At 40.9% G+C, this 25,561-nt stretch overlaps 1 protein-coding gene across 7 annotated transcripts; it reads left to right on the plus strand.

Moving 5' to 3' along the window:
* Nucleotides 1-673: 673 nt before the first annotated feature.
* Nucleotides 674-24,646, plus strand: mllt1a (MLLT1 super elongation complex subunit a). Of its 7 annotated transcripts, none has more exons than XR_009769076.1 (13): nucleotides 674-774; nucleotides 12,238-12,418; nucleotides 13,744-13,826; nucleotides 14,247-14,390; nucleotides 14,589-14,714; nucleotides 16,460-17,134; nucleotides 17,379-17,469; nucleotides 17,700-17,847; nucleotides 18,000-18,099; nucleotides 18,428-18,505; nucleotides 18,876-18,947; nucleotides 20,281-21,767; nucleotides 21,935-24,646. XR_009769076.1 is itself a non-coding variant. In XM_061684363.1 (12 exons), exons 1-12 carry the CDS (start codon nucleotides 763-765, stop codon nucleotides 20,407-20,409), a joined length of 1,839 nt encoding a protein of 612 aa, XP_061540347.1. In that variant the 5' UTR covers nucleotides 674-762; the 3' UTR covers nucleotides 20,410-24,646. The 7 variants fall into 7 exon arrangements, 4 of the variants coding, with proteins under 4 accessions (XP_061540347.1, XP_061540348.1, XP_061540349.1 ...); XR_009769077.1 differs by having other exon boundaries at nucleotides 20,281-21,092; nucleotides 21,673-24,646; XR_009769078.1 differs by having other exon boundaries at nucleotides 20,281-21,092.
* Nucleotides 24,647-25,561: the final 915 nt, after the last annotated feature.

Raw genomic sequence — 25,561 nt, forward strand, 5'->3', positions numbered from 1 at the left:
ATCAACATTGTCCCAGATTATCGCACTACTCGTTTGAAATCTCGGCGCCCTTTGCACAATGGTCATTGCACCGGACTTATTGCAATATTAGTTTTTCGAACTGCTCTAAGTGCTAGAGGACTCTGCATCTTTTTGAACAATTGTCAAAAAATAAAAATAAATAAATGTGCCGGCATTACCAGATAACTAGCAACCCTTTATTGCTCAGTGACTGTTTTTCTCAATGTCTTATGTCTCAAAAGTGTTCTCTGTCAATTGACTGTCTGTTGTCGTACTCGGGCGGCTCCAACTACCGGAGACAAATTCCTTGTGTTTTTTTTTTGGACATACTTGGCAAATAAAGATGATTCTGATTCTGACATATTGATGCTCTGCATTGATTATAATTATATTCATTATTCATTATCAATTACACCATGTGCATTTTACAATTGAATTAGAGCTGCAGCCATTGGGACATATCGCCTGTCACTCGAGAATACCATCACAAAAAGCTTGATTTGTATTTGCAGAAAGAGTCAAGGCCCGCCTTCTAATGGGCTTTGATTGGCTGATTTCAAGAGAGCCGAAAATCTCCGCTGTCCTATTGGCTGAGAGAGCTTTCTGTTTGGGTTGCTTTCCAGCGGCCCGTCTGGACGGGGAGGGGAGCCGTCTGCCTTCCGCTTCTCGGCTGGATTGACACACAATGAGGAGCCGAGGCAGGGGAGACGCTCCACAAACGCCGCTGTAAATAAATACAACAATCACTGAGGCCAGTGAAACATGGAGAACCAGGTAGGGTGGCTTCTGTCTCTGCTTTTGGACGCTGAACTTTTCACGGGGGAAATACAGGCGGCTTTCTCGCTGGTCGGGCAGCGAGAATCCTCTGTTGTAGTCGCTTGAAGAGAGCGAGCAAGAGAGCGACAGAGAGGGAGAGAGAGAGGGGGGGAAAAAAACGCTGCTCCTGCTGCTATACAAGTCGTAGTTGTTTGGTTCTGGAGCTATGCTAGCTGGCCACTCATACATCGGCATTTACCGCGAACTAGCGTCACTCTACCGCTCCATTCAGTACCGCTGCATGGCCGAAGCCACAAACCACTACACAAAGATACACACACCCGGTATTTAGCATTCTCTGTTTCGGTTCAAAGTCTAATGCAAGTATTAGTTAGTTCGAACAGCTTTTGAAGTGGCGGTTGCAAGCTAAGCTAGCACGTCCACAGAACCAGAGGAGTGTCGGCCGTTGGCTAAAGGCTGGCTAAGGAGCCGCGGCGACAAGGCGCCGGCCGGGAAAAGGCTCGCTCGTCCTGTGCTGCTGGAGTCAGGGCGGGGGCCCGCTACCTGTCATACAACCCAACGTGGGCACTACTATTTTGTAATGTCAGACTCATATTGGCAAACATTTGGTTAATTGTTAACGCGTGTGCACTTTTCCTCAATATAATGCCAATGAGTATGGGGGGAGTCTGGCAAAATACCAATGTGGAAACTTTGAACCGCACTCATGCTTTGATTGGCAGCTTTCATTGAACCAAAGTGTCCAAAATATACACTATTAGTGGAGAAACTTTCACATCAAACTGATTTTGCATGATTTAATGTAATTGGATGGTAAGGTATTAAATGTGTAACTCATGCAACAATAGTACATTGCCTACAACTTTAGACTTGTAGAAATTAGGCTTTACACAATCAGGATTTTTGGTGCCGATCAGCAAGTTTTAAAAAACGATCACAAGATGGAGCAATGTGTCCATTTACATGACTTGTTCATTTATTGTATATACTTATGTACTGTATACTGAGTACTGTATCCATCCATCCATTTTCTATACCGCTTATCCTCACTAGGGTCGCGGGCGTTGTGGAGCCCATCCCAGCTCAAAATGATTCTCTAGCATTTTACAACCCCAATTCCAAGGAAGTTGGGACGTTGTGTTAAACATAAATAAAAACAGAATACATCCATCCATCCATTTTCTGAGCCGCTTCTCCTCACTAGGGTCGCGGGCGTGCTGGAGCCTATCCCAGCTATCATCGGGCAGGAGGCGGGGTACACCCTGAACTGGTTGCCAGCCTATCGCAGGGCACATACAAACAAACAACCATTCGCACGCACAGTCACACCTACGGCCGTGCAATTTAGAGTTTTCAATTAATGCATGTTTTTGGGATGTGGGAGGAAACCGGAGTGCCCGGAGAAAACCCACGCAGGCACGGGGAGAACATGCAAACTCCACACAGGCGGGAAAAATTTAACCCGGGTCCTCAGAACTGTGAGGCTGACGGTCAAACCAGTCGGCTACCGTGCCGCCAAACAGAATACAATGATTTGTAAATCATGTTCAACCAATATTTAATTGAATACACTACAACGACAATATATTTAATGTTCAAACTGATCAACTTTATTGTTTTTAGCAAATAATCATGAACTCAGAATTTTATGGCTGCAACACGTTCCAAAAAAGCTGAGACAGGTGGCAAAAAAGAATGAGAAAGTTGTGGAATGCTCATCAAATACCTGTTTAGAACATCCCACAGGTGAACAGGCTTATTGGGAACAAGTGGGTGCCATGATTGGGTATAAAAGAAGCTTCCCTGAATTGCTCAGTCATTCACAAGCAAAAATGGAGTGAGGTTCACCTCTTTGTGAACAAGTGCGTGAGAAAATAGTCGAACAGTTTAAGGACAATGTTCCTCAATGTACAATTGCAAGGAATTTAGGGATTTCATCATCTACGGTCCATAATATCATCAAAAGGTTCAGAGAATCTGGAGAAATCACTGCATGTAAGCTGCAACGCGGAAAACCAACATTGAATGTCCGTGACCTTTGATCCCTCAGGCGGCACTGCATCAAAAACCGACATCAATGTGCAAAGGATATCACGACATGGGCTCAGGAACACTTCAGAAAACCAATGTCAGTAAATACAGTTTGGCGCGACATCCGTAAGTGCAACTTGAAAGTCTACTATGCAAAGCAAATGCCATTTATCAACAACACCCAGAAACGCCGTCGGCTTCTCCGGGCCCGAGCTCATCTAAGATGGACTGATGCAAAGTGTTCTGTGGTCCGACGAATCCACATTTGAAATTGTTTTTGGAAATTGTGGACGTCGTGTCCTCCGGGCCAGAGGACAAGAACCATCCGGACTGTTATGGACGCAATGTTCAAAAGCCAGCATCTGTGATGGTATGGGGCTGTGTTAGTGCCAATGGCATGGGTAACTTACACATCTGTGAAGGCACCATTAATACTGAAGGGTACATACAGGTTTTGGAGAAACATATGCTCCCATCCAAGCAACGTGTTTTTCATGGACGCCCCTGCTTATTTCAGCAAGACAAAGCCAAATCACATTCTGCACGTGTTACAACGGCGTGGCTTCGTAGTAAAAGAGTGCGGGTACGAGACTGGCCTGCCTGCAGTCAAGACCTGTGTCCCTTTGAAAATGTGTGGCGCGTTATGAAACGTAAAATACGACAACGGAGACCCCGGACTGTTGAACAGCTGCAGCTGTACATCAAGTAAGAATGGGAAAAAATTCCACCTACAAAGCTTCAACAATTATTTGCTAAAAAAAACAATAAAATTGATCAGTTGGAACATTAAATATCTTGTATTTGTAATGTATTCAATTAAATATAGGTTGAACATGATTTGCAAATCATTGTATTCTGTTTTTATTTTTGTTTAACACAACGTCCCAACGTCATTGGAATTGGGGTTGTAGACAAAAGTGAAAACATCAATTACCTCTCGGGGGCATTCAAGGATTGGCCACTGACATAAGTTTAGGTCAAATCAACATTACAACATGACAGAAATAATGGGTGCTAACTTGCTGTAATTAAATTATTTTATTTTGTAATAAAGTTACTTTAATAAATACTGTTAATGACATGCTTACTCTAACTTTCTCATTGTCCCGGCTATATGGACGGGTGTTGTCCAGAGTTTGCGTCCGTTTGGCTTTTCATCCCCCCCACGCTACGTTGCTTGAACACTGAACGCTCCTCCTTGTGTACATTCTTCAGGCGCCTGATCATAGTTGTTGTGTTGAAGCATTTTGATGATTTTTCCCGACGATGTACTTCAGTTGTGCACGGACTGAAAATAACTTACTTGTTGTTTGTCTGAGACACCGCAAAACAGTCCCACACTGATGACGTGTTTTTTCACCGACAAGATTGAAAAACACTTTCTTGGCCGTCAGCGAGTTGCAGTACTGCGCCACAAGACACGTGACAAGGCTAAAAATAAACTAGCTTTTGGATTCATACGCGACGGTGACGCAGAGTAAATGTCTTGTGCGGAGCCGATCGATGACGTAATTGATCGGATCGGCGAATTATGACAAAGCCAATCAGCCGATCAGCATAAAATGCAAATTATCGGCCGATACCGGTCACACCGATCAGATCGGCGTAAAGTCTTGTAGAAATATATGCAACCTGTGCCACATCCACATGCTGTTCTTCCCTTGAGCAATTGGCTGTTCAGTTCATGGCACATTGACGATGCTCAGGTAGCAACTGGCATCCCTTTCATTAACCTTAATTCTAATTAGTTTCCATAGTGCTTGATCTTCAGCAGGTCTTGAGCCTGTGGCCTTCAAGTGGCCACACTGGAATCAGACAAGTCCTTACAGATTGACATACTGCCTCCCCCATACTCCTCCTTGATTATTTCACTAACAGATACGTATTTGAATAAATTAACATATTTACACAATATGTAACAAGTTTTAGTTGTTTGTAATGGTTTTTCACTGCATCTTATGTGTAAAACATCAGCCATTCTCTTGAAACTGCTTGTCTTAGTTGTTTAAGACTGGTGAGTGAGCATGCAGAGGACGTTCAGCTGTCTGCAACTTACAAATATCGTCAGTGTTCGCCTTTTATGAAGGAATTGCATAGATATGCACACATTTGTTGTCAGTTAATGATTTTTCCAATGGAAAGATATTTTTGATTGTGTCTTTTCCTGGTGCTTTTTGATGTTGCTACCATTGCTCTGCAGACAACTGATTGGCCTGATTATTACTAAGTAATGAACCTGTAATCTTGTATCCTTGTAAGACATGTAGCCAAAATGCTATCCCTGTTTTTACTGGACATTTAATTTAGGATGCAAACAGAAAATACAATATAGTGAATTTAGGAGATGCCATAATTTCTCCTTCTGCCTGGTTCCTGACAAAAAGAGAGGCGGATGGGCTTATACTTCAATTGAGGGTTTCCAAGATGCCAGATTTTTTATGTAATGTTGAGGATGATGGCCCAGCAGTTTCCTTCCTTCGACATTTCTATGACAACCAGCTACAGCGAGGGGCACTGTATGCAGTGGAAAACAAAATCCTGGGATGAGCGGGTAAAGCTCAGTGGTGTCAGGAGCATGATCTACGGAAAGCTGGCAACAAACATGGACGCCAATGTTAGGTCAAAGATACTGCAATAAAGATTTTGATCTTTAATTTAGGTTGTAGTTAAGGGGATAATTGATCTGCATTGCTTTATAATATAGTTGAACCTGTTTAAGTTGTAGAATTTCGATGAGGAAATATCTTATAAAAGTCAAACTAAACTTGATTTCAAACAACCATTATCATCATGGTTGATGTAACGCAAATCTGAAATTTCACTAGACTAGGCCTCTAACAAATGTGTAGGGCTGTCACGATCAGATATTTAGATTATTCTCTTGATTATTCCAGTGAATAATCAGATACAAAAATTTTCAATTAGTTTATTAACCAATTTTTATTTTTTTTTTATAATTAACCAATTATTTTCATTTATTTGGTATTGTTTAATCATTAAACAAAACCAAATAAACAATTAAGCAATATCACACGAGGCAGTGATGTTGTACTCACCAACATTTCTGAAACTGAGAGCTACTTCTTGGGTACTCATTAATGTGAAGGACTACTAATTTGATATACACTTCTGAGGCGGCTTCAGGTTCCATGCATGTCAGTTACAGGTTATTCATACCCTGGCTGCAAATAACGACTATTTTCATAATAGATGAAATTGAGTATTATTTTTTTCCATGAATCTATTATGATTCAGTTAATGGTTGGTTCGGTCTGAAAAATCTCAGAAAATAGGGCGGGGGGGGGGGGGGGGGGGGGGGGAATTATCATAGTTTTCCAAAGTAAAGGCAGATGTTTGTCATATTTTGATGAAGCACAAAGATGATCAGTCTTCTTTCATGGAGAACTGCAGAAATTAGAGAATATTTACATTTGAGAAGCGGAAACCAAAGAATTTTGACAATTTTAAGTAAAACAATGGCTCGAAACAATTGATCAATTATCAAAGTAGTTGTTGCTTGATTTGATAAATGATTTGTTGTCAATTAATTTATTAATTGTTGCACCTTTACAAGTCTGTTTTGAATATTCTATTGCTTTTTTTTGTTTTTTGTTTGGTAAAGGCACCACAGAAGAGTAACCCGTAATGGCAAATAGTATAAATGTGATGATAACCATAGAACCAGACAGGCAAGGGTCTGACTGCTCAGTACAATTCTGTAACATATTTAATGCCACTAGGTTACAGTATCGCTCTTATCGTGTTGTCAAGTTTTCTTAATACGACTAAGACTGTTAAGAATATCCAATCAAATTAAAATAGTCCTTGTACAATGAATTAATGTTGTATGATGAAAACCGTTTGACACTGGAGCAACTTATTCCACATAACTGCCTATGTAAAAAATTTTTGGGAATTTGGAAGTCAACTAGTCCCATAACAAATTGTGCTTGACCTGGTTCCACTTTTGTGTCTTTGGAAAAAAAAAACATTTTTCCAGCCTAGCTGAGCTAAAGCATCCATCCATCCATTTTCTGATTCGCTTCTCCTCACTTGGGTTGCGGGCGTGCTGGAGGCTATCCCAGCTGTCATCGGGCAGGAGGCGGGGTACACCCTGAACTGGTTGCCAGCCATTCGCAGGGCACATACAAACAAACAACCATTCGCACTCACAGTCACTCCTACGGGCAATTCAGAGTCTCCAATTAATGCATGTTTTTGGGATGTGGGAGGAAACCAGAGTGCCCGGAGAAAACGCACACAGGCACGGGTGAGAACATGCAAACTCTACACAGGCGGGGCCGGGGATTGAACCCGGGTCCTCAGAACTGTGAGGCTGACGCTCTAACCAGTCGTTCACCGTGCCTTTGAGCTAAAGCAAACAATCTATATTTAAAAGTTTACACTTTTTTTTAGTCCTGGCAAAGAGGGCAAAACTCTATAGATATTTTTACCCAATTTCCACCTAGTAAAAGAGTATCGATACACATTTCTTGTGTTTCCATTCTAAAAAGTTGTGGAGGGTATCAGAATAACTGCTTGAACTCCTGAGTTTAGTACCCAAGGGTAGATAGAGCAAGACACTACATTCTGCTGGGGTAATTGTCACCACTCTGTAACAACGGGAATGTAACGCAAAAGCTTATCTTCTTCTTGTAATAATCAGTCACACGATAAGAAGAACCTCCATATGTCTACATTTTTTAATTAATCTGTGGGATCCACAGTCCCACGTTTCCACTGAACTGGAAGCTACAACAGAGTTTACTAGTGATGCCTTAAGTTTGACCACAATAAACAAACCAATCGATCTGTGTTCTCTAACTAGAGCACACCCCTCTGTACCTTGCCTCTCCAATATAAAACGAGCTGGAGACATCATGCTTCCTTTTTATGACTCTCCGCTATAATGCTTTTCCAGCCAGACATGTGTGACAAGTGTACTGTATCACCCAATCACTTAACTTTGTGTTTTGCGACTTCATGTAATGATATCTTAGCAATTAGCATGACTGCCCCGTCCTCCTGTTAATTACTCCTCATCCTCTCTTTGTGACAACAATACTTGTCAGAAGTGTAGCTTATTCGCTGCCATGGAGGCGATGATTAGTGACTTATGCTGCATTGACAATGGACACGAAGCACACATTTGCCTCTGCAGCTCGGCATAGTGTTTAACTGGGTTAGCTGTAGCTTGTAGGTAGCTGGAGTGGCTCATAATAGCGTGGAACAAGCATTCCCCTTAGTACCCGAACAGTAGAAAGCAGGAAGATTGGGCGACTGTTCAATGTGGACTTGCCTGTTTTTTATTTATTTATTTATTTTTAGAATATAGTGTACACGGATGTGCGCCGGCCATGGTTTTTTCTTGCATCATAACCACATACTGTTTTGGATTTTTTATTTCGTCTTTCGGTCCGAAAACGAAAATGCACTTTGGGTCATTTTGAGTCGAAACTTTTCGGTGCCCGAAATTTCGGTGCATCACTAGAGTTTACCCTTCCAAACTTTGAAGTGGCAGGCTGATGGGCTCTGTTGTAAATGTGTACTTTGTATGTTGCCAGCTGCCTCCTTTTGACATAAGTGGATTGGGAATGATCACTGGCCACGTCTCGAATGGGAGCCCCACTTTGTTTGGGAATGCCAATGAGAGATCAGTTGTTTTTCTTGTTGTGAGACGTGTGTGTATGCGAGTGCTGTGGTTGGGATGAGAGGATGATTGTTCTTATTACTGATTTCCTGCTTTTTTTCCGATGGGTGATAGTGTATTGTACTCTTTGATCGGGGGAAAACCTTTGAACAGTATGCATTTGTTTTTTCTTCCCCCACTGAAGCAATTTGTTTCATTTGTTTCCATTTTGTTTTGAACTATTATGGCACTTTATAAAAAAAAAAAAAATAGATATACCCAATCACCCTGTCCCATTTCAGATATCTGAGCTCATTGAGGCTGATGCAGGTGGTTACTACGATTCCATGGTAGGGTGTGGTGGAGTCTGGATTCTAAGAGGGCATTACTGCCACAAAATGGCCAGGCAGAGTGCCAGGTGTGTGTGTGACTGTACGCCTGCATTGCATGCGTGTCCTTCTGTGTTGCAATGTGATCACTGGATGGAGTGCTTATCTCAGCCTTCTACCCCCCCTGCAATCCCCACCCCCCCACACACACAGGCCCAATCCCAGCTCACGAGCCAGTCACTGCCGAAGCCAAATCCTTCACTTCACTTTTTTTTCTGGGATATATAGTGCCATTCTGTTGCTTATTTTGTCAACTACCTCCTTAATTCATTCTGCACGCCATGCCATAGACTCCTCACTAGCCACTACTAGACTACTGTACACATTCTCTCAAACACACTGCTGGCACGCTGTCGTTGTTCTTAGCTGACAGAGATATTCCAGCAATGTCCTTTTTCCTTTGGACAAATCTTTGGTGATCAATGACTCAGGCAGCCAATCCACTCCCATGCCAATTTACGTCATTCCATTCCACTGGGAGACACCGCTTTGTGTCTACCCAGGTACAATTCACATGGTCCTCCTCATGGGATTCAAGCTACCTTTGGCATAAAAAAATTCTGGTGCTTTTTTTTAACCTTCAAGGTAAAGACAACCTATTCCAGGATTCTGGTCGAAATACAATCTGAATCTGTCAAATTGATACGCTAACTGATTGAACAGGCCAATGCTTTAAGGCAGGGGTGTGAAACTAATTTTAGTTCGCCAGCCACATTCACATTTGATCACAAGTGGGCCGGACCAGTATATCTGTAGCCTAATAAGCTATAAATAGGGATGGGTATCAAGAATCGAAATCAGTGGGAACCGGTTCCAAAGTTAACAATGCCTTGGAATCATTAGCTGAATTTTCGAGTGATTCCCTTAATTCTATTTGAATTGATGGCATCATTATGCATTTTACGCATCACATGGATCAGCTTGCATTCACACTACTACTGGCCTCAAGTGATATTAACATACATCACACTAACTATTCTGAGTAAGGCTGCCACATTGCCATCAAGAGCATCAGTAAACACACGATTTAAAAAAAAAACACCAATTAAATGACTGTACATGACATCAGTTTAAACCCTGTCTGTACAAAATACAGTAAAGATGCATTTGAACACAGTCAAAACATGATACAGTAATTTTAACTAGAGCAATGCATTCTGAGAAAGAGCGCATGCAACTTTTGCTTGTTACGCTATGCTACACCTTGCCAGAAACTGCGACTGGAATTTTCCCTTGGCCTCTTAGGGGCAGTATGGTGCGATGCATACATGGAGCTACACATCTCTGTAAGCTTAAACAAAGAGTAGAAGAACGTCGCGATCAAACTTTATTGTAAACTTTTTTTTTTTTCACAGATTAGGAAGAATATGTCCGTGAATATTATGTTACCTGTCTGTATGTATTATTACGGTGTTTGGGTGTGAATATTAGTTATTTGAAGGGAAATCTCACCCGTAAATGCTAATTTTAAGCCATTTATCAACAACACCCAGAAATGCCGCCGGCTTCTCTGGGTCTGAGCTCATCTAAGATGGACTGATGCAAAGTGGAAAAGTGTTCTGTGGGCCGACGAGTCCACATTTCAAATTGTTTTTGGAAATTGTGAATGTCATGTCCTCTGGGGCCAAAGAGGAAAAGAACCATCCGGACTGTTATGGACGCAAAGTTCAAAAGTCAGCATCTGTGATGGTATGGGGCTTTGTTAGTGCCAATGGCATGGGTAATTTACACATCTGTGAAGGGACCATTAATGCTAAAAGGAACCTACAGGTTTTGGAGAAACATGCTGCCATCCAAGCAACGTCTTTTTCCTGGACGGCCCTGCTTATTTCAGCAAGACAATGCCAAACCACATTCTGCACGTGTTACAACAGCGTGGCTTTGTAGTAAAAGAGTGCGGGTACTAGACTGGCCTGCCTGCAGTCCAGACATGTCTCCCATTGAAAATGTGTGGTGCATTATGAAGCGTAAAATACAACAACAAAATACAACAAATATCTTGTCTTTGTAGTATATTCAATTTAATATAGGTCGAACATGATTTGCAAATCATTGTATTCTTTTTTTTTTTTAATTTATGTTTAACACAACGTCCCAACTTCATTGGAATTGGGGTTGTACAATAAATGAACAAGTCATGTAAATAGACACATTGCTCCAGTTTGTGATCAGATCGGTGATCGGTTATCGTTTTTTTTTTTTAACCTGATCTGTGATCGGCCCCAAACATCCTGATTGTGTAAAGCCTAATAAATAATGAGAATTAAATTGTTTCCCCTTTTTTTGGGTGCAAATAATTACAACTACATTTGAGAAAATATTAACAATTATTGAATATTATCTTGTTATAAATCTTTTTAATCATATGAGCAATCTGAAATTTCAACAAACCACCAAACCAACCTCTTTTGAACAGAAGCGGTTGACTGATAAATTGCAATATTCGGTCTCTTAAAATATTTGGACAGGAGGTGTTCAGTTTCACAGAACTGTGTTCACTGTGCAAATGTGGTATTTTATATGAAGTAGGCCTACTTTTCCATAGATATACTGTATAAATCTAGAATCCTTTAGCCTTCTGTGAGTAGAAGATTCAAGACATCCTCATAGTAGTCTGCAGCTTACATTTACAATGTTGACATCAGGTAGATTGACAGAGTGATACTAAAAAATGAAGACAAAATACTTTAAATCTGTTAAGTTAAATATATCATGGTGAGAAATTACGGTCCTTTTTTTTTGTTTTCATTTCAATGCGAAAATTATAATTCGGGATTAGTTTTTTAATTTATTATTTTTTTTTTTTCCCCATTTTGATTCTCTATTCAGCCCGAATCCTCGCTGATTTGTTCGTGGCACTAGTGTTTAGTAAAATCAAGGCAACCTATAATTGTTGTGTGCTCAGCTGTTTAGTTTAAGAAAACTTTTACAGCAGTTTTGATTTGTGTCTCAATCAAACAAGTTTTTGGAATTTGAAGTGTTAGAAAAATGTAAGAATGCTGTTCGATGTTACCCAAAGAAAGCCATGACATGATCACCAGACAACATTCATTGCCATCAATTGATTTTTAATGGGTTATTGATTAATTCTTGCACCTCTTGACTATATTAAAATTGATGATTGTTCTGTACATCATCATGAAATCAAATACAGGTCATTAATCATGAAAGCAGTAAAGAGTTTGAATGTACAAAGGGCCCAGCTAAATAAACCTGACATTTATTTGACCTTGCTGCTGTGATAATTTAAGTATGGAAAACTTGTCGAGAATGGGTGGCATGTTTTGATTGGATGCATCCTTCTTGTTCTCAGGGTCTGTTTCTTCGCTTCCTGACCTTGCACTTCCTGGACATTTTCTACCAAATCGAAAGGTGCAGCATTGACAGCTACATTTGTTCTCATCTTTCCAGTGCACAGTGCAGGTGAAACTGGAGTTGGGCCACAGAGCTCAACTGAGGAAGAAAGTAACATCAGAGGGCTTCACCCACGACTGGATGGTGTTTGTCAGAGGGCCAGAGAACGGCGACATCCAGCACTTTGTAGATAAGGTTGTCTTCCGCCTGCATGAGAGCTTCCCCAAACCCAAGAGAGGTATGACAGGGAAAGCATTCACACACTTCCGCTAAGACAAGACACATTTCACAGTCTCATACCTAATGTGCTGCACATCAGCTAATGGATTTATTTAAAACAGCGGATCTGAAGTAATTAACAGAAAGACACATCATTAAAACAGGAAGAATAAAAGAGTTCAGTGTCAAAATGAAGACTCAACTAGAAGCTTAATGAAATTTCAATGTCGTTTAATCACCTCATTTAAAAGTATTAGGGGTTTGAGAAAACAACACGGCACAGTCAACCTTTTTTGTAAAAAACCTTATTGATATAAATGTTCTTTTAACCATAAGTATGTTTATGTATAGACACATGAACATTAGCTTGACTGACCTGACATTGTTTTTGCTCAGGATTTAATAATAATATCTATATTTGTAATACAGTATATATTACATCTATTTATTTATAAGAATATTTTATATATATATATATATATATATATATATAATACATAAATCTGTCAGCGTAGACTTTGCTTGTGTTTTCGTCTGTGCTAAACTTAAATTAATTTCGGGATGGTGTCTTTTGACGTGACTTGAGGAAGTTTTTGTAAAGGACTGCAAAAAGTGTGGCCCTTCCATCTTTGTTCTCTACCACCTAGCCAAAATGTTTCCATACGGCTGATCTAAATGAGCTTTGAGGGTCTGCAGTTTCAGGGTTATTAGTCATACAGTATGTCTGGAAAACCCAAGGAGAACAGATGAAATTCTTTTGGGGTTAATCAAAGGAACTTTAATAGTAGAAGGTGTGTGCTGACTCATATTTAACATGAATTTGCTTGTGATTGATTGGTTAATTCTGAGCACAAACTAATCCCAGTTATAAGAGGGTGTGCGCACTTGTGCAACCACATTATTTCAGTCCATTTTTACTTCCCGTCTCAAAACGATTTTAGTTTTTTTTTAATGGAGTTGTTCAAGTTATAGGCCACATTAATAGGTTTTGAAATGATTTATCTTGGTCTCATTGTTTATCACAAAAACCTGACATTTGAACAGTCATGTGTAGACTTTCTATATCCACTGTACATTTATTAGTCAGTAAATTTAATGCATGTAATGCAAATATATTTTAATGTTTGATGCAGCTAAGCACATTATCTAAGTAAATCTTTCACCAACAACCTGCTGTTTTTGCAGCACAAGGAATGTAGGTAATTGGAGCCGACAAGAAAAGTATACTTTTAAGTTGCTTCACATGATTTGTGTTTTTATATATCTGAATTATAAATTCACCCCCCAAAAAAAAATCCCAAAATATAATCCGGGTGAATGTTGCGCCTGTGTTTGTGTCTCCAGTATGCAAGGAGCCCCCATACAAAGTGGAGGAATCAGGCTATGCAGGCTTCCTCATGCTTATTGAGGTATACTTCAAGAACAAGGTGAGGGGGAAAATGACAAGTTTCATTGGTTCTAATAGATTCGTCTAAAAAGATTAAAGTGCCCAAATGAGCAATTGTCCGACCAAAATGATCCGAAGTATCTAAAAACGTGTTGCTGTTTTTTTAATTATTATTTATGGAGTGGATATAATTTTGTTGTTGTTAAACGCTGGTCAATTTTTACTGGAGGACCTTTACCCGTTTTAACCAAATGAAGCCTTTAATCCTTTTAATGGAAACACTTTTTCCCTTAAAATAATGAAGTGCCCTTACAGATGATGCTGAAGGGAATCCTCCAAGTAATATTTGTGATTCTTATCAGTGTGCAGACTTCACTTCATGTTGGTTGGCTGTTTGCTTTCACCTACTCTTTTATATTGATGTAATGAATTGATGAAATGTTCTTTGGAATTTGTTTAGGAAGAGCCAAAAAAGGTGTGTTTCAACTATGACCTATTCCTGAATTTGGAGGGCAATCCTCCTGTTAACCACCTCCGCTGTGAGAAGCTCACCTTCAACAACCCCACCAAAGATTTCAGGAAAAAGCTGATCAAAGCTGGAGGGGTGAGACTGCTCAACACACTTTGAACCCAATGTTCTTGTCCATACTGTTTGGTTGCAGCAACTAACATGGTAAAGAAATTCTCTGAATTCCTTTTCTCTTTGGTTGGATAAGAAAATAATCCTGATATACATCTTTTTTTTTATTGATAGGGTTTTTGGTGTAGACACATGTGCAACTATCATCCCTGTTAAATGTAGGTGTTGGTGGTTCCAGAGGTGGCTGAAGCCGTATCAAGACCCAGTCCAGACTACCCAATCCTCCCCACCATACCCCTCTCAGCCTTCTCAGATCCCAAGAAAACCAAGACCTCTCATGTGTCAAAGGTTGGCTATGCTCCCAAGACACAACTTGTCATTTTACAAGCAACTTGCCACAGCTCCACTTTCTCCTTCAAATACAAATCGTACAAATCAAACCATGTGGAAAAAATTTAATTATTTGGTAGTTTAATTTCTCCTCCACAACTTCATTTATCATTCATACATTTTTGAATTGCCTTTGTGAGAGTAAAACTGCCAATTTGCTTAGTTGTGTGCCTTTAACATCACATCTGCCCTCCAAGCTGCCTGACTCAAGCCTATAATTGTTACCAACTGTCGTTTAGCACCAGCATGCATGCTAAATTAGTCAGCCATCTTTTCTGTGGAGAGAAAATGTGAAGATTCTTCGCATCAGTCAGTCTTGCCTCAGTTAAATCTAACCACAGATAATAAATGTTTTTTGTTCTGCAACTGTACTTTCTCTTGATCTGACTGCAACAAGACTACAAAGTCCTATAAATATGAGATGCAAAATATGACTAATTACACATTGAAAAAAAAGGTGTTTTTTTTTTTTCCATTTACCCCTTTTTACAGGGGTGAATTCAGTTACACTGTGACATGTTCTCTACATTGATCGTATTAGGTCTCTTGATAAGTTGGTTTATCATTCCATTGTCAATAATGGGGCATAGATGTGTTCTTTTCTCTCCAGTAGTCAAAAAACATCATGTCAATATTTGCCTTTAATTTAAATTGACAATGTGGAAATACAAGTTTTCTACAGTGGATATAAAAAGTCTACACACCTGCCAGGTTACATACATGCCAGGTTTTGTGATATTCCAGCACGTACATTTCTTTCTCATGCTGTGAAGACAGCAGGTTGTTTTTGAAAGATATGATTATATATTCTATGATTTGTTTCGACTGCATTAAACATTAACAAACATTTGCATTACATGCATAATATTTACTGTCTAAGAAAATGTATTGTGGATATAAAACGTCGACACACCACTGTTCAAATGCAGAGACCAATATAAATCATTGAAATACTTTTTTCACCGTTAATGTCACCTATAACCTGTGCATTTCAGTTTTATTTTAAAAAAAAATTTAAATTCTTAGAGGGGAAGTAGAAATCAACAACTGGTATAATGTGGTTGCAAAAGTGTACACATCCTCTTATAACCGGGGACTTATAACATTCAATCAAAGTGGTAGTCAGCGCACACATGCCACCATTTAAAGTGCCTCTGATTACCCCAAATAAAGATCAGGTGGTCTGTAGGCGTTCCATTGAACATCTGTCGGGTGATCAGAAGAGGGCTGTGCGCAATCTGACAGATTTGGAGCGTTTTTTTAGCAAAGAAGAGTGGCCAAATATTGCCACATTAAGAGGTGACACACTGACAGACTCCTACCCAAAATACTGAGGGATGTAAGATAAGACAAAGGTGCTGCAGCAAAGTATTAGTTTGAAGGTATGCATATTTATTCAACAAACCTATTTAGTTTTTTATTTTTCCACATAGATTAATTTTTTTTATTTGAGTTGAACAGGTTATATGTCACATTAATGGTGGGAAATGTTTTGAGAATGGTTTAGCTTGGTCTCATTTTTAATCACAAGATTTGGCATTCAAGCAGTGTTGTGTAGACATTTTATATCCACTGTACATGGTCACTTTGTCTTATGCGGTCAAGGATCCATGTTTAGCTCAATCAATTTTCCAGAAAATCTAAACAGAGTTTTAAGATAATAGCAATGCTTTGTTGATTCTCTCTTTGTATTTTACCTCCAGGAACCCAGTAAAGAAGGAGGTGGCGGCAGCAGCAAGGGACCCAAACCACACAAGATGACCAAGGAGCACCGTGAAAGACCCCGAAAAGACTCAGAGAGCAAAGCCACGTCAAAAGGGGACAATGACAGAGATGGAAGTAGCAAGAGTGGACGTGAGCCTTCCTCATCCTCATCTTCGAAAAAGCCATCAGACATCAAAGTTAAAGATGAAGTAAAAGTCCTGCCCAAGGCAGCCTTCAAGGAGCCCAAACTCACCCTGAAGGAGTCAAAGATGGAGGGCATGTCTCCAAAAGGAGGGGGGGCTGGGAGTGGAGGGGGTGGGGGTGGGGGTGGCGGTGGCGGTGGCGGTGGAGGTCTGGGAGGAGGAGGGGTTACGGCAGAATCCAAAGCCCCCAGCAAAAGACCCTCTACTGTGGAGTCTCCCAAACCCAGTGTGAAGAAGCAGAAAAAGGGCAGCTCTGAGGGGCCTAAAGGCCCTTCTGGTGGCCCTTTCACAGGTTCCCCTCGTGTGTCGTCGTCATCTGCTGCCAGTCAGCCCTACACAGACAAGAAACACTCCAAGGAAAAAGGTCGCTGGGCCAAGGGCAAAAATGACACCCAGGATTTGAAAGAGCCCAAAAAACTTCATGAGTCTGAAGAGTCAAATTCAGAGGATGAAGCATCTTCAAAGTCTGAGGTATGATGATTGTTGGATCAGTTTTCAAGGTCATTCTGTGCTTTATTTATTTATTTGTAGCAACCAAAGTGCAAAGAGATCTGCATCTAATTAATTCTAAATCAACAAAGACTTGCCAGCCCATAGTCATTTAGTCTTTCAAGTCTCAACAAAAATTATCATCAAAGCATACTTATAGAGCAGCTGTAGGATCGACCTCAGTATACATACATGAAAAAGAATCATCATGTCTCTCCTCATACAGCAATCAGCTCCTTCCAGTCCTTCAAACTCCAGTTCCAGCTCCGACTCCAGCTCAGACTCTGACTTTGAGCCAGGACAGAAACCAGGACAAGGTGCAGTATATTAAACTTGATTCAGAACACACGTGAATGTCCCATTGAGGGCCATGTATACTAAATACAAATATGAGTCCTCAAAAAATTAAATGAATTTAAATATTTTGTGAGAGACATTTGAATGTTAAATAATGATATCTGTCGGATAACGTTTCATAATCACAGTCGTTTAGTATGAACAAAACAATCCACAGCGTGTTATTTTAAGTAGTCTTTGTTTCTCCCAGGTCCCCTGCGATCCATGGTGGAGGAAATCCAGTCAGAGGAGTCAGACGATGACGACAGCAGCTCGGAGGAGGGGACCCCTGTTAAAACTAATCCCCCCAATCGTGACTCTCGGTCAGTCTTTTCAGAGGAACTCCCCCCCCACCCACGGTGGGACCTCTGAAATACAACCATCGATAACATTGACCCATTTTAATGGCAATGAATCGGACATTCAATGAAATGTGACTCACCTCCACATACAGAAAGGGAGCAATCTGTGTGTGAGTGACCTTTGACCTTGTCCCTTTCCCCCCTGTCAGACTGAGCCTGGACAGCGAGAGTGACAGCAGTGACGGCTCGCACCGCCCCAGTCGAGACCCCGCCCCACCCCCACAGAAACACAGCTCCTCCAATAATAAAGTGAGGCCTCGTTTTGTGCTTCCCTTCAGTGACATATCGACTAAACAATTCGGTTCTGAACGATGACAACAGTTTAGCTTGTCTCAACTTATAAGATACATCTTCTGTGTTGCTATAGCACTATTCCACCACCATGTGGATTCACTTGGCTTTTGCATTTTCATTTTAGCAAATGTGTGTTTGTAATAAATATACAGTTATTATTTTTCACAGTAAAGACTCGTAATTTCTGGGTTTTAGGCATTTTTTCCATTTGTTTTTGAAACAACCTCCATCTCTTGTCTGTCGTAACGTTCTTTAATCTATGTGTCTCTGTGTGTGAGTGCAGGTATCTGGCAGAAAGAGTCCAGACTCGTCGTTCCGTTCCGAGAAGGTGTTGAAGAAGGGATACGACAAGGTAGGAAGGGTAAATACCTCAACTTTTTATGCCTCATCTCTCACATATAACATTTTAACCCATGCTCAGTAATTCATTTAGAATACTTCTGCAAATAGATACAGATGTTTTGACAAAGTGCCACTGAACCCTTGAAGTCTTCTCTCTTAAATAATCTCTTAAACTGTGAAGTACTCTCAATACCACATTAAACATCCTTCAGATGGATCTATCTGTTATAATAACAAAAATCCATGCTGTTTGCATTGATGTAACTATTTTTTTGCTGATTTTACAATGTTTTCTTTACTTACTATTTTTAACCCCTAGGCATTCGTTTTCATTTTATAACTATGTACCGGTGTTCAAGAATACCTTTCCCTCCTCCCAAACGCTCCAGGCCTACACAGAAGAATTAGTGGACCTCCATCGCAGACTGATGGCTTTAAGGGAGCGTAATGTCCTGCAGCAGGTGTGTTCCTGTCTTTCTTTTACCTGATACTTCCATGATCACTGCGTTGCTTTTGACTGTTAAAGTTGGATGTATGTTGGAATTACACTAGACATACAATTTGGATTTAATACCTATATTCGTCGATTTACATGTACCCATGGAACACTTGAAACACCCTTGTATGCGCTTGATGCCCACATTACGTGTACATAACTACAGTGGTCCTTGTTTTAGGACAGAGTTCAGTTGCTACAACAGCGATTCCAATCCCAAAATATCTGATTCCATATTCGCTGCCAATGGCGTGTGATCGAAATGCACCACGTGAGAGCAAAACAATTGGAATTGGGTCACTGGAAACCATGGAGTGTGATTCCAGCCCATTAGACATGCTGTGTTATTATTTTATCCAAATGAATGCCTCACCCCAAATAGAAGTATGATGTTTATCCTTAAAATTATGTTTATAGCAAGTTTATAAAAAACAGAAGGCTAATTTGGTTGCATTTGTGTTTCTACTCATCTTCTACAAATGAACAGTTGTGAGATTAATATAAGTAAACCAGTTTCTTTTCCATTATATTATATTTTAGTGTGCCTATTTTGGGAGTTAGCATTGCTAAAAAGGTTTTAAATCTGATGCACAAGTTGCCATAACTGAGGTAATTTGCTACAGCCGAGTTATTTTTACCAAATTGTAAGAAAATGTTTCATTCTAACATCTCTACCAATGTTTTTCCTCATTGCAAAATGCATTCAGTGGTGTTTCAATTGTATGTATTTGAATAACATGATGAAGTTGACTTGCTGTGACTGTTTTTATTCATTGTGCTCGCGAGAGGAGTTAAGAGGAGGAGCTGTGCGCACCTTTGGCTACGTGTTACGACATGAGCAAGTGATTTACGTGACACACCTCAATCATAAGTTTTTATTCTCCCAAGGTTAATAAAAGTGAGAATTATTCATCTAGATGGCTTGTTATGTTGCTGCTGTTGTTCTGTTGTAAGCGCCGTACGCCGAGTTCTATTTCTAAGGCAACCCGTTTAGGCAGCAAACTATTTGTGTCTAAATTATGTGCTGCTTTGTCTAGTTGCTGCTTAGTATGGAAATCCATTAGGCTGAATTGGTTAAAGAGGGTTAGCTTACAGAATCAGATGTGCTTGAAATACCTCATGATTGACATTACTCTTGACAACAGCCAAGTAATCATGCCTGTTTATGGTTCATAGCATGAGCTCACCTTTTCGAGATAAATATTTCAAATTGCTGGTGACACATTTTGTTGAAAAGATTTTTTTTTTTTTTTAAACCAATGAGTGAATGAAATTGTGACTCTACTTTTGCGTTGCAGATTGTCAACCTGATTGAGGAGACGGGCCACTTCAACGTGACCAATACCACATTTGACTTTGACCTCTTTTCACTGGACGAGTCCACTGTCCGCAAACTACAGAGCTACCTGGAGGCGACGGCCACGTGACAGGAAGTGGAGCCGGAGGTCGCAACATCTCCTCGAGGAGCAGCTTGTTCATCGGCCCGACTGAATCACTGAACAGCAACCACACACGCGCAAGGACAAAGAAGCACACATGAAGACGCTGCGCCTTCACGCGACACTGGCGAGGGGCGGCAGGAAACTGATGGAGGATGAGGAGGAAGGCGGGAATGGGAGAGTTGAAGATGGGGAAGATTTTCTATACACATTCATTCGTTCATTCTTCACACTCCTGCACTTGTTATTCCCCTCTTCGCTAACTAACTCACCTTCTTCCCGTTCACACTCCTTACCGGCCAGATCCCATCCCATCCCCCTACATTTAGCTGCATCCGGCCTTCTCATTGGCCTTCACAGTTACTCACTTTTCTTAATTTAGAACGCACACTCGTGTACCTCCCAGGTTCACACGCACACATTTTACGTCACGCTGGGTGTTTAGATGGCGTCTCTGCTTTCCCAACGTCTGAACATGCATTGTGTTGACTCTTTCCTTGCACTGAAAGCTGAGCTCTGACCTCCCGCCAAGCAGCCACTCTCCTCCTCCTTATCCAAATGCAACCCCCTGAAGCGCCCCCACACCTGCCCTCTAACTGCATCCCTCCCATGTCAGCGTGCACCAAAGGGCTCCACTGCTTGTCGCCGGCGCGCTCCTGAATTACCTACTGGTGGGTTTTTAAAACTAACAAAAGTAGCCATACTCGTCTCCCAGTATACAAAAATAAGGAAAAGTAGGGGCCATGCGATGCGTCTCCCCCCCCCCCCCCTTTGTAAAAGTCTTTTTTTTTTTTTTTTTTTTTTACATTTTATTTTTCTACAAGTGCATTTGTGTTTCTACTCCCAGATTTGCGGTTAAATGACCTGTGAGCTATGAATGTATATCGCTTTTATTTTTCTACGCCCAACAGCAACAAGCCCACTCTAGTGCCTTTCTCTGCAGTGTGAGGTGGGTGTTAAACATCCCCCCAGCTCCGCTTTGGGAGGGGGGGAACCAAGTGTTAATCGGGCTGCCTGATTAATCAGTATTGTCTTAATGGCTTCCTTTTTCTTCCTCAGTGTCCTTGTAGGCCGTTGACCGTCATAGCCATTCCTTTCTTCATCTCTGTAGAAACTGTACAAGTTTTAACTGTTCTTGCTTTCTGCCACTAGTTCAGTGTTTGATGTGGGAGGTACGTAATATGAATTAGCTGTAGTAACTGTTGATTTGGGCTGCTGTGTATGTGTGCGCTCTCGCCTGCTGGCGAGTAGCTTCCTTCTTCAGAAAAGAAGGTGAAATATCCATCCACAGTGACCTTGGGCAAGAGGCAGGGAACATCCTGGGCTGCTCCACAGTCAATCGCAGGGTGAGGCGAAATAAATAACAGTTGATCTCTCACAAAGCTGCTGTAGAACCACGTTACCAGTTTCTTGGTTAAATATGGGTGAAATTAACGGTCGATTAATGTAATTATTTATAAAAGTTTTAATGTTATCGCAGACTACCAATGAATGTTCTGAACTCTAATTTCAGAAGTCCATTTCAACAACCGGTGTTGCATTGAGTAATTGAATGCTGTCCAGAGGAGTTGCCAAGATGTGGATGTGGAACAGCTTCACATACTGACATGTTCATCGTTAGACAGTGAAGCACTTGACATGGAATCAACAGCTAGTGAGTGCATTCTTCAAGAGCTCAGTTACTTCAAAATAAATCAAATTCAATTTCACACAGTCCACAGAATTCTTCCATGAACACATACGAGGTGTGTCAGAAACGTTCAAGGACTGGTGTCATAAGTAGGGGTGTCAAAGTTAAAGCGTCAACTCATGATTAGTCACCCCAAAAATATTGCATTCATCATATATTAACTCGGATTAATCACACAATTCATTTTGACCATACGCACTCCTTTACCTTAACTCCGAATGAGTATCTGAAATGCGGTGCAGGTTGCTATCAGGTCAGTGATCAGGTCAAACGCTTACTGCCAGTGCAAAGATTAGTGCGGAGACTCCGACTGGTGCGCTCAGCAGCATATTTTGCTTCAAAAGTCACCCCCATGGGACTTAAGAAAAAAACAAAGGTAATTTGCATGTAGTGCAGCGCTGAACTCTTTTCATCGAAGCACAAGTTTAAAATACAATCTCAAAACAAAATGTGTTGGAATATTTGGCACCTGTGATTAATCAAAATTCAAAAGTGTGATTAATCTGATTTAATAAATAAATAAAATAAAATAAAAAAACATCCATCCATTGACAGCCCTCGTCATCAGACATTTCAAACCCAAACTACAAATTTTGAGTTTTCCCCTTCAAGGTGGGGCAGACCAGCACGCCTCCAAAGCGATCCTGAGATGTTTGCTGTGTTGAGTGCGCAAGAAGAGACGAGTGTTAGCAGAACAACAACTCTGCTCTCAATTCCCTGAGCATCCAACAATTTCTGTCCGAGAAGAACAGCAACCTCCCTACTCACTTGACCTGGCACCAGTCCTGGAGGTTTTTTGACACAGCTCGTATGATTCGTACCACTCCTTTTCAACAATGGACATTGACAAATGAAAGAAGTATGTTCAGGATCACAGGGAGCCGATCCCAGTTGATTTACTAGTCCGTCACAATAGTAGTAGTGATGACAGCAAAATGTTTGCATCATTTAACTGCAGCTATTCACGGCTGTTAGGGCCAGAGGCCTGCTGCAAATAGCAAGTAATTGAAGCCTCCCTGAAAAGTTTTAGAATTGCCCATAGATGCCACACGATGGCGGCAAAGCACTACGTTTCTAGTAAATGAAGCTCTTTCCCTCCTTTCAACATAGTTGCCTGTCATCAAGATGGTGCACTTTTGCATTATCATGACAGCCAATTGTTTGCGAGAAGCGACACACAGCAGCCCACCGAGATCGAGCTCCACACCTTCACCGTGCGAGCTTCCTTTGCCGCTCTGCCTTTTGTGTATTTATTCTGACCTTTGCGTAGCTTTAATGCTCGTGTGTCTGTGTGTTGTGGGAGCCGTCCCTCTGCTCACTGTAAACGCTGTTGATTTGAAATAGTCTCACCCGGACCTTAACTCGCCCCCCCACCACCACCCATCCCCAACCATCCACCCTGTGCCTCTGTCAACAAAACCGCCGACTCCCAGTTGCTTTGTGTGAGCAGACGACAACAAACCACCGAGCGTCCTCTTCTCAGTGTACGTCCTAGTTCGTGAACTCTGACCGTTTGACCTGCTTCTCTTTTAGCCCCTTGTGGTGGCAACTGGGTCAGTGAAGTGGATTTAGACCCAAGAGAAGCCCCACAGTCAATGTTTTATTTATGGACCTCTGCACTTTTGGCTGTGATGACTTCAGTACTTAAATAGTTACCTAAACTGTATTTTTAAGGATTTTATACAATATTTACATGCAATATTATATTATTAGATTTTTTTTTTTTTTTTTTGCCAACTTGTTTTTGTTTATTTAATTGTCTTGAATTTGGGCATGTTTTGTCACTATTATTTACCAACAAACATGCCTCTCGGAGCTATTTTTTGGCCTAAACTGTTTTTTCTGGGATGTTCCCTTTATGTTTTTGTGTATCATGACAGCTGAGCACCAAGAAGCAGGTGTCGCAGATGTTTGCTGGATGACCTCAACTTAATCACTGTCTGCTTCCAGTCACAATAACTGGACCAGAGCGAGGACGCCACACTTTTGTTCAGGGAGCTGTTAACCTAAAAACAAAATGTCAATTTATTTTTATTTTTTGGGGGGGGGGGGGGGGGGGATCCTGTGCTATGATTGATGTATGGTTTCATAGTTGGTGCACTCCCTCGGCTCTAATGTATCATAGGAAAAGAGTAGGACTGAAGGAGCCGGGCATTTGGTCTGTGTGAGAAATTACACTTGGACAATACAGCTGAGGTCAATATTGTGTTGTGTGCATCTTTACACCACAAAGGAATAGCAAAAAAACGTTGTGGGCAGGGGGCGCGTGTGTATTTATAAAGGTTCTTTTCTTCGACCGGGGTCATACAGGGGAGGCTGTGAGGAAATAGGTGGCATCATCATCTGTATGTGGTCAACGCAGAACAAAACAACTGGAGGGCACATGAGCAACTCAATTTGGTGAAAAGACAAACTTGGCATTGGAATGCCACCATGTGGCCATATGATGCAAGTTGTTGGCCTAGACAGAACATTTATTATTATTTTTTTGTTTATTTTGAAATCATATTAATAATAAAGTCATGAAGTACTGTTGTCGCGGTATCTCGTTATTGACCGTCGGTTGACCTGCTCACGGGGGTTCATGTGGAGTTCATGTGGCTGTGAGTGGGGTCAAAAGGACACGCAGGGCTGGCTCGGGCCCATCATGCGCTGACCATCCATCGGGGGGTTGTTTTCCAGTGGGAGGGGGTCCTTGCGACAAGGCTCATTAATAACTTGTAATGTCAGAGCACTGTTGTGGATGTGACAACGTCAGCGAATCCCCCGCTTTGAGAATTAATGTGACCTCTGCGACCATACGGTGACCTTTGTTAGATCACTGTAAGCAAGGTCAGTATACTCGGCCTATTGGTGCCTCCACTTACCGCCAATTGTGAACAGGGGAAACACCACAGTCCATTACAATCTGTTGTGTGGCACTGTTTAAGTGTAAAAAGAAAAAACAGTCAAACCAACTGTAAAACTATACTCACCTTTTGAATATGCCTGACAGCATAATGGCGAGAGAACAGAAATGGTTCTGCGGAACAATACTGTCACCTAGTGGCGTTTTGTGGGTATTGCTGGGATTTGAAATATTCAGAACGTGCAGATGCGTCGGTTTCTGCACCGTCGTTTCTCAATGTCGATATCGTAGAGTTCATTTCACTCGTTCATATGAAAAGGGAAGTTCCTATAGATTTATTCATTAAACGCGTAGAAAAAAATTCAGGATGCGGATTGCAACTTAATTTCTATATTCATCTTTTTTTTTTCTTACTTAATACTCTAATTTCTTGAGTTTGATGATGAAATATGTCATTGTGTAGTCAATCTATACAGTTTTTAACTGAACTAAAATACATTACGCTTTCCACGACATTCTAATTTGAGATACTCCTGTAAATTCAACATGGCGTCTGAGTACGTACAGTGCCTTGAAAAAAAGTATGCATATACCTTTATCTT

The sequence above is a fragment of the Phycodurus eques genome, chromosome 8 (genome assembly GCF_024500275.1).
Source record: "Phycodurus eques isolate BA_2022a chromosome 8, UOR_Pequ_1.1, whole genome shotgun sequence".
NCBI lineage: Eukaryota > Metazoa > Chordata > Actinopteri > Syngnathiformes > Syngnathidae > Phycodurus > Phycodurus eques.